General features: G+C 32.1%; 1 protein-coding gene across 1 annotated transcript; it reads left to right on the top strand.

The window, feature by feature from the left end:
* The first annotated feature begins 4,877 nt into the window (after positions 1-4,877).
* LOC118680137 (V-type proton ATPase subunit G) lies at positions 4,878-6,955 on the top strand. The gene is made up of 2 exons (XM_036358560.2): positions 4,878-4,992; positions 6,573-6,955. The coding sequence occupies exons 1-2, from the start codon at positions 4,878-4,880 to the stop codon at positions 6,953-6,955; spliced, it is 498 nt and encodes a 165-aa protein (XP_036214453.2).
* Positions 6,956-10,554: the final 3,599 nt, after the last annotated feature.

Raw genomic sequence — 10,554 nt, 5'->3', positions numbered from 1 at the left:
ATATCATATTATTGTGTTATTTAGGGAGATCTTGCAAGCCTATTTTTAATGATGTTTTATGCTTGTTTATTATAAAGCATTTCCTACGGGGCCACCTGATACTTGAGACATACCCACCCACTATTGAAATATATGACAGAAATTTCACAAAATAATATTTTTTGATTATATGCATGTGCATATGTATAAATGTAGCTAAATTGTATATGCTATTATAAATTGCATTTAATTGTTTAATACTTACTCTTTGATATGTCATAAAGTGGCATTTTGTCTTTGCCACATGTAGCTAATACAACACGTACAACGAATGCAACAGCAAATGGCAAGCAAAGTGTCAACCGATAAATGTTTGTGAGTGAGTCTATGTCCGTATGTTGGTGCCGTAACTTTAACTGCATCAACAACAGCTACGACTACAACAAATATACATATACTTATAAGTACCGTATAGTAATAGTAGTCACCGAATGCTAGCAACGCATTCGTTACGCTGAACAGTGCTTTAATTGCCATCAAGTGACAAATTGACATTTTATTAGTCACTTTAGGGCAACAACATTGGTCGGTGTAGAAAGCGCAACTATCAAATGATGCTTACAATTAATACTTACAAAATGAAAATTATTTATATTTTTATGTAATACAGGGTGCTCCTGGTGCAATTATCTACCGAAAGTCATTGAGAACTAACACGAATCTTAAATAATGCTTCTGAGACAATATGAAAAGTGGCATAATTTCGTTCAACAAAAATAGTAATCCTGTAATTCTTCTCAGGTTTATGATATAATTGTTTTATTTAGCTTGAGAAGTTTAGAATTTTTCCTCTATTTTCATCTTTATATCTTCTTAAATTTTCAGAAATTTTTTAAAAGAGAAACTAATCACTTGCAAGCTATTGTAGAAGTAATCACTTGGAAGCTATTTTGGAACTTCTCTTATGTGAAAAGTTCGGAGTTCAACTTGCATTACTTATTTTACTATCAACTTAATAACCAGGATAGATAGCTTCTTAGTATGTTGAGCTTGGCAGCCGTTCCTTACAAAAATGTTTTAATAAATTTCGGAAACATTTTTCCGTGTGTATCGAGGCTTTTTGCCCTCTCCATAATCAATCATATTAAAAACTCATAAGTCAATCATTTAAATGGCAGCAAAAGCGTTCTGATTGCAGCATTTTTGTGACAATTTATTGCCCAGCTTTGTATTTTCTTATTTTTGAGGAAGAAATTTCGTGAAATGTGCCAAGATTTGGTAGCCAATTGAAATTAATCATTGAAATGCGTTGAAGAATCGCTGATTAATAATGCATCGACTTACTAGATGTAAAGGGTGTTGAAAAAGTGACGCTATCGCTTTTAAACAATATATTGAAAATGTATTTCTAACGTTACTGCGAGGTTTCCACACTGTTTTTTTGGGTGATATATTTAAAGAAAGCTCTGAAGAGCATAATTGTTTCACTTTATGTAGATGTCATATAAACGGAACGATCAAAATCAAGACCTTGTATGTAGTCTTCCTTATTAGTGAAGGGTGTTTTAGGTTCGGTGCAACCGAAGTTAACGTTTTTTCTAGTTTTAATATAAAATTAGTCATAAAAGTTTCAAAAACCAATTAGCAACTTTTGGAATTTTGATTTAGTGATGCAAATAATAACAAGCACATGGAAATAACAATAACAGTACAATACAAAACAAAATATTTCATTTTGAACAAAAAAAAAATAGCAAAATGTATACAAAATTTATGTTTAGAATGAAAATATTGCATAAATATTATTGGAGTAGCACTCAACACATGCATCTTTTTTGAAAAATTGTTGAGAGGCAATTTTCCTAAGCAAATAAAAACGAGATGAATTAATTTGTGTGCTGATGATATGTTGCTGATATCTCTCTCGTTTAGTTATTGTTTATAGCCAATAAAGCAAAACAAAGAAAAAACAACAACATACTACAAGTAGATGAACAACATAAAGTATATAAGAGTAGTGGTTGTGAATATTGTATGGCAAAATATTAGCTTACACTGAAAACAATTAAAAGCAACAGCAGCAGTGCAAGCAAATCATGCGTAAATTCAATAAACCGACTCGTTGCAGCATTGTGTAAGCTCTTAGTTACTTTTATGCGTATACATGTATATGTGTACCATATGTGTGTGCGAGTACTTGCGTTCTAAACAAGCTGAAGATGTGAAAACAATGCGAGAAGAATGGAAGACGACAGCTGTTGCTGGGAAAGAACTGGGAAAGTCTAAACAACAGCAGCGCATGAAAATGTCTAGAAATCTATATACATATGTTACGAGATATACTCGTACATATATGTGTATGTATGTCCATATATCTGTACATGAATATGAGAGCGCTATTTGGCAGAAAGAAAACTACATTATCACACATGATTTGTGTTTCAAAAATATTTATGTTGTGAACTCTTGAAAAAAGCAACAATTTTACCGTATATAACAACAGCTAACAAGTGGCATGTTGCAGTGTTGCATGAAATTAACTTCGGTTGTAATAATATTGAAAATACAGCTGCCGAAGTTTACCTATGATTTTATACCGTAATGTTTATATGTATGTATTTATACTCTTATAGACATATGTTGAAATGTTTATGTATAGAAATAGTCTAGATAGCAATTAATTGTAATGTAATTATGCAACATTGAAGTAAAAATATAACATTTCTCACTTAATTTGCGCTGAGTAGGGCTTTCTGGGCTTCATTCCACATCAAGCACAAGCGCAAACTTTCAACTGTCCTTACATTTCGAATAGATTTTAGAAAGCTTTTTCTTGCTAAAAGTCCCCTCATATTGACAAAAAACATTTTCTGTAATATTATTTTACATTTTTTTATTACTATATAGTTTGCTTTCACCGCAGAGCTTTCACTGACTTTGAAGTGAAAGCTTTGTTGAATTGAGAGACAAATTTTTATTGAAAATCCATTTCCATTGTTTTGAAGTGAAAACTTATTGTAATTAAAAGCTTTCACCAAATTCAAAGTGAAAGCTCTCCTGAAGTGATTGCCAAATTTTCAATGAAAATTCATTTAAATTATTTTGTTAACTGAAAGCTTATTGAATTGAACAATTATCAACACTTGATTCTTACTGATGAAAACTTCACATATCTTCACAAATTTGACATGGGTTATTTTCTAAGTAATGATACATTTTCCGAAAAAAAATATTCAGATTGGATTAATATAGCATATAGCTGCCATACAAACTAAACGATCTCAATCAAGTGCTTATATGAAAAACTTTCTCATTTGACGAAGTATCTTTACCAAATTCGACACGTCTTACTGCCTAAAGCAGCGGTGCAATCTACGAAGAAATTTTTCAGATCGAATCACTATAGCATATAGCTGCCATACAAACTGACCAATCAAAATCAAATTCTTGTAAGCAATCCTTTGTATTTGTGTAGGATGTTATAGCGTCGCTGCAATCGAATTTTTTTTTCATTTTTTTAACTTAAAAATGTTAGCTTTAAATGTGTGTTAGATATTTTTTCTTCGTTTTTTGAATTAATATTAACTGTAAAAGCAGCATAAACTCGCTATTATCAGTTTCCGACTATCTCAACTATCTCAATATAATAATATTTTTTTTTTTATAACACAAAGCAATTTATAAGTAACCAAAAAAGTATTATTTTTTTTACTTTGTGAAATAAAAATGTTTAAAAAATGCCAAGTCAAAATAAATAAACGAAGATATTTTACTGCACTTGACAGCAAAAAAATCTGTTTTTGTTTAATTTTTCTTGTTTTAATCAGCCACCAAGAAGACCCCACAAATTCTCCTAACTATCAATATTTAATTGCCTCACCCACTTTTCGCCTCAAAAATGTTTAGCTTTAATTTGAATGTTTTGCTCTACACGCCCAGCGTTCACTTGTTTGCAAAGCTAACGGACACATAAACATAGATATTTATAGTTTCACATTTCCATACAAGCATGCTTGTGAACATGTCGATATGTACATATGTATGTATGTATACAAGTGTATGTGTGTGTGTGTAAAATGTTGTGCATACTCATGTAAGTATTTGAAGACTACATCTTTCCTTTGTTGTGGTTTTGTTGGTCTCTTTTCTGACAGCTCGAAAATTTATTTTCGACGATTTGCTTGTATGGAATGTTGTCATCTGTTTGGTGCTTTGTATCTTACAATATTTTTTCTGAAGTTTTCCGTATGTTTTTTTTTGTTGCATTTTTATTTTTTTTCCACAGCTTGCGTGTGTCTTTTATTAGCTGCTTAGCGGCAGCTTTCGAAACTTAATATGTTTTTAAACATTTCGATTTCATATTACATATGTACATGTCGCTGACACTTGTTGCCACAAAATTTCGTATATATCAACATTATTGATGGGTGGGTTGGCGAACAAGCAGTTATATTTTTAGCTGGTAGAGCTGCCACTTGTGTTTTTTTATAACAGCGCAGACCAAATGTCAATGAGATAACTACAAAAGGGCGGACCTTTTTATTTAGAGGCGTCGTTTAATTCAGAAATTTATTCGAAAAACAAAATGAAAATATTTTTTAGATTTTTTAACAACTAAACTGCAAGCTAAACTATGGCATGACATTACATCAATCAATTTACCAAGCTGCCAAGCGATAAACAATTAGAAAAAATTCAGTTCAGCGCAGGCAAAAAAGTGAAAGAAGCATAGCATTAAGTATTTACAGCAATAAGTCCGCTTCACCGCCTATATTACATATCCGTACACATACATATGTATGTGTAGACTCGAAAGTAGACGCCGTCACCGCCTTTTTACCTGTCTTGCGATAGTGTCTAATTAAATGCCAAGATACCAACTTGTTAGCAGATGAAATATGCATGCAACCGAAAAACCAGCTGACCAAGCTAAACAGCATAGCGGAGCTGTGGCCGCTACAACATCAATCGGTAACGCATTTGTGGCAGAAGAGGAAGACTCACAGACACTCAGTGAGTACGAGATAGCTGTAACTCACCATTGATCTTTCACAGCGCTCTTCAACTCAGCAGACCGGTTAGCTGAGCGGGAGTATGCATTGAGTAAATGAGCGCAGTAAATTTTTAAAGTAGTGCCTTTGGACTATTATAAAAAATTATCTATTAGCAGAACACTCATTGAATTGTTGAGTAGTCTCGTGTATTTTCTGAGTGTTTTTTTTTATCTAAATAGTGAGTGCTTATTTGAGAGCGAAAACATCTAGATAATAATTAGTAAAGCACAATTTCATTTGAGTGACGAATTTGAGTGAGCGCAATTATTTTTATTTAGCTATGGATTTTTAAAGATAATAACTTTGAGCGATTATCTGAGATGAGTTTAATGTTAACTTAATTGAGTAGATGAGCATTATTTAGATAAAACGTGTTATCTCAGCTGTTGGTTGAGTGTTTGTAATTTATTTTGACAAAGAAAGGTATCGAAAGTGTAACTAAAATATTGAGAGCTAAAACTAGCTCACAAAATTTTTATCTAGACAACTGAGTACATTTTAGAGCTGTATTTTAAAGATATTTTGAGTATATGAAACGAATTTGTTTAGATAAAATTCTCGAGAAGAAATAAAGCACTCATTGATAATTACAATAAAAAAATACGATTGAGTTATGGAGCTAAGTAACTGAATTGTTAATATTAGAATATTTTGAATTTAACTGAATTATGTAGTAAATATTGCGAACGAAATAAAATAAATTTAAAAAAAAAAATGCATTTTTTCCAGGTTAAATATTTATAAAATATCTTAAACCGAAGAGCAAATATAATGGATATTCTATAAAATAATTTTAAAAAATATGTAAAAATTAATAAAATCAGAATAATTGCATAAATTGCTGAAAAATCTAATTTTTGTGTTAAAAAAACATAAGTTAGTAAATATTTTTTCATACCAATCACAGCCGAAACGGGCATTAGCCGCCTTAACAAATTTGTGTTCAACTCAAAACGTTTTGTGGATTTATGAGTGTCTTTATGATCAATTTAATAAGAGTTCTAGGTACCACAACAGACCGGCGTTATAAACTGTTCAAGTAAGAGCCCTATTAGGATCAACCATTTCACATCACCTAACCAAAGATGAAACAAAAATCGAACCAGCCGACATGATCGAAAATAGATTAACATAGTGCAAGCAACAAAAATAGACAAGAAAAAGAGATTTCTCTAGATAAAGCTCAATAAACCAACGCAATGACTTAACAAGCTAAACATTGAATAATAACGGAGCTTATCGACGAAATTTTTTCATAAAAGAAAATATTCTTACAAATTCTTTTTTTTCTTTTATGAAAATATTCTTACAAAAAATATGTAAAAAAAAATAATTCACTCGCTCAAAAAATGCTTTTACTTCCACAGAAAAAAAAATTCTTTGAAATTTTCCAAAGAAAAAATTATTTGATAATTCTCAAAACATTTTATTGACAAACTCACACCTATTTTCGTAAAGCAATTTACTAACAATTTCTATAAATTTAAGTCACAGAATTTGCAAAATTTCAAATCGTATAAATTCGCCGTAATCGCTCAGATATGAAAGCCAGTCAAACGCCCTTGCCACATCTGATACACGCCGAGAAGCAAGCGTCCGAAATAATACGTGAGGCAAGGAAACGAAAAAGTGTACTCATGAAGAAAGTAAAATATGCTGCAAATAAAGAACTCGAAATGTTGGGAACAGAAAGGGAAGAAGTGTTAAATGAAGTTACTAAACATGTTAATGAAAGCTTAGCAGTAATACAGAGGAGAGTGGAAAATGCAACAAAAGAGAAAATTGCTAAAATTGATGAACAAGTGGCGAAGAATCGAGACAAAGTGGTCAATATGCTATTGAATTTGATGTATCAATTTACACCCGAAGTGCATAAAAACTATCCATATTTGAAAGATCCAAAAGAAAACGCTTTTAGTTAATTTCGCCTACCAAGCCAAATAAACTGCAAAAATACTATTAAAAAAAGGTTTAATAAAACTCAGCTCCTCAGATATTTCAGTCTGGCAAAAGCTGAACAATAAGAAGAAAGTGACCAAATGATTCCACCTAGCCTTCCTCCATACAGCTTTGGCAAGAAGCGTCCGACAAATATTTAGACACACCGCGTGTAAACCTATTGGACAATATCCAGTCAGAACACCTACAATTGCGGCGAGATAGACTTTGCTAAGAGCAAGTAGTTCATAAGATCTCTTACGATTCACTCTGGGTCAGAAGAATATCGCAACGACACAAGTTCTGGTTGTTGACCAGCACTGGCAGAGCTTACCGGAGGTCCATGGGTTCATCGCTGGACCGCAAGAGACAATGGAGTACCGACATGCTTCCAATCAGATGAAATTTCATCTCATCGGCTTTGCAGCTTTCGGGGAAACCACTGGGACCGGGCATCCAAATAAAACTAACACGGAAGAAGCTTGATGCTATTGCTAATGAGGTCATGCACTCCTTATCTAGCTTTTAGCGCACAGTCAGCGAATACTAACGGTACTATGTCTGCAAATGGCAAAAAAAAAACTAAATAAAGGTCTTAAAAATTGCCAAATTTTTTTAATCATCAACGTTCGTACACTTTAGTTAAGAAAACAAACCTTAGGTTTCTAGCGTAAGGCGACTCTAAAATCTAGTGAGTTTACCAAGCAATACTGCTAGTGATTTAAGCCTCGGAAGAGCACAACCTAAAAATGTAGGAAACATTATTTTGACGGCCTCTGTGTAGATTCATTAATTCTCAAAAATCTGGTAAACTTTCGCAAATGATTAGAGACTTATTTTGTAAGATTAACCCAGAGATACACTTTAAGTAGGTGAAGCCCTGACATAAAATCACTTTAACAATATGCTGTTAAAGACCTCTTAGGCTTAAGCTTCTCAAATGCTCCAAACTTTGCTGATGATTCACCGACAGAAAGACTGTTGCAGTGCAGATCTCAACTTAAGAGCAAGCGAATCGAAGAAGTAGGTATTTTTCCTTAGCTTTTATTGTTAAATTCGCTTGTCCAAACATACGAACATAAATAATTATTAATTTGTTACTGATACTCATATAGATTATATCATTATTTCCAATCCAGCTTCCCACACTGCGCCGCCGCACAGCTTTTCAGCGCTTGCGGTGCATAACTTTTGCCGAAAAAAGCAATAAAATTTGCATTTAACATGCAGTTTTTTGTTTAAAATTACCATTCACCCATTAAAGTTGTCATGAAGAGTAATCGCCACGCAAATACAGAAAACATATAAACAAGTAATAATCATTATTCAATATTTCAATAAACAAGAAGCGGTAACAGTTGCCAAAAAAAATTGACGGCTAGATTTTTAATAAGGCATGCGTACGCGGCGTTCGAAAACGAGTTCTTCACATAGCAACAAAAAATTATAATAGAAAGCGCGGAGGACAAAACTAAAGCGTTGGAAGCTTAAGCAGTAAGCTTATTGAGAGCGTTGCGGCGTGTTGCGCTAATGCCAAAATATTCGATCGAGTTTCAAGACAAAGTTAATAACATTCATTTTCATAAAACAACGACAAACTGTCAAAAATTAACTTAATGAAAGACTATGCGCAGATAACACAATAAACTGTTAAATTTCAGCATTGTTCACTTGGCATACCAAGAATTCGAAATAATTACAAAAACAAAACAACAAAAATGTCGATCATTAGAAAACATGGAAAAATTAGCATACAATAAAAGTTTAACCAATTTTAAAGACACAGACTATACAAATAATAATAAGTAAGCACACAAGCGATGAGCATATAAAGCGAATAATGAAAATTTTTAAATAAAGAAAAGTGTTGGTAATTTTCTATATATGTATTTTATAAGCATAGCCCCAACCTGTAAGAGCAGTGTGGCAATTTTGTGATTAAAGATCCCTTTATTTACAATTTAAATAGCTGTATTTGCAAGGTGTGTTGTTAAACATAGCTAATATTCGTCATAAATAATATCGTTAAAGACATAAAAGGGATTTACATAAAATTGACAATATATTAAGAAATAAATTTTAACGAAAATTATTTATACAAAACTGCTCAATGCATTCCAATAGTAATAGAGTTGTTTATATACATTTATTCCAATAATAGTAATATTTTATATTTCATGAAAATTAATGGCAATTTAGTAATGGTATACCTTGATCGGTTGGTCTGGCTTAGGTCTTTACATCCGAAGTATTATACTAAGCCTGGTAACACACGCAGTATTTTTTATATTATACTAGTCTTAGACCAGTTTCCTAGAACGAGACTCCGAGAGCCACCATGTTATAATTGAATTATTGAATCAGACATCGTTGTCATAGAAGTTTTGCTTATAAAAGTAATATTTGTCGATAATTCTCTGCTTTTGCTTCTTTTTTGGTATGTGTTTCTACTATTTTGTTAATTAAAATATTCAAGTGGGATTTCTCACTCGTATATTTTATGATGATTATTACTAACAATTATTTCCGCTGACAAACCTCATTGTTTGGATTTAGGTCTTACTTTGGTAAAGATTCATCGAAGTCGTTAAAGTTATATGGCATACGAGATCTTTTGAAATTCCTGAGCCATTAGAAAAGGAGTAACGCTTGCATATACCTGCCAAGCAGCAGGTTTGCATGTTGGCTTCTTTCTATCATCCAGAAGGCAGTCAACTATCTTTCAGGAAACCATAAATCGTTAAAAAGATATACAACTAGCTTTTGGGAGATCATAGATCAAAACAGGTCTTTAATCTTTAATTCTCTATCGGGAGATCATTGATCATTACAAGTCTTAGATCTTGAACTAGATTTCAGAAAATTATAAAACAATACAGGAGTCAGATCTTCATCTAGCTTTCAAGAGATCATAGATTAATACATATCTTAGATACAGTTTTTAAGAGCTCATAGATCATGACACGTGTTAGATTTTGATTTGATTCAGCTAACTTTCAGAAGAGCATACAACGTGACATCTATCCGTTCATCAACTCGCTTGTGGGAGTCTTTAATTCCATTTCTGGAGATCACAGATTTGCACTTGCTTTCAGGATATAATAAATCGATACATTAGATTAGATAACAAGAAGAATGAAAAAATTAATGTATCCAAAGGCGAAACGACTTTAATTCTTTGTTATCTTTATAGCGAGGAAAAGCTGTTTCATAAATAATAAACATGCATAAGTTGGATGATCAAGTCTCGAACTCATAAAACGGAGACAATGTTATAATCGAATGCTATATATAGCTCCAAAAGCTATAGTACATACATATGTATACGACAGAAAGTTCAATTCTGGGTACATTAAAGTACTAGTTGCATGAAATCTGTCCAGTTTTTTTATCAAAGTTTCGAGGAAACAATAATTTTTTAAATCAAATCTTGAAAGAAATAAGAACCTACTTACAAAACTTAATGCATTTTTAGGCGTTGAAAATTAGTAAAAAGAAATTTATCTACTGAATGTTATACAATAGATATTTGTACGTATGTAAGATATGTTCAAAAAGGTTCCCATCAAAATGATTGACAATT

Source organism: Bactrocera oleae, chromosome 6 (assembly GCF_042242935.1).
Source record: "Bactrocera oleae isolate idBacOlea1 chromosome 6, idBacOlea1, whole genome shotgun sequence".
NCBI lineage: Eukaryota > Metazoa > Arthropoda > Insecta > Diptera > Tephritidae > Bactrocera > Bactrocera oleae.
This window is presented reverse-complemented; position numbering and strand designations above follow the sequence as displayed.

Excerpts from the sequence above, each read along its gene's own strand:
- LOC118680137 (XM_036358560.2), top strand. The coding sequence starts at position 4,878 with ATGCATGCAACCGAAAAACCAGCTGACCAAGCTAAACAGCATAGCGGA. Across the intron at positions 4,993-6,572 it reads GGAAGACTCACAGACACTCA|ATATGAAAGCCAGTCAAACG; the intron begins GTGAGTACGAGA and ends GTAATCGCTCAG.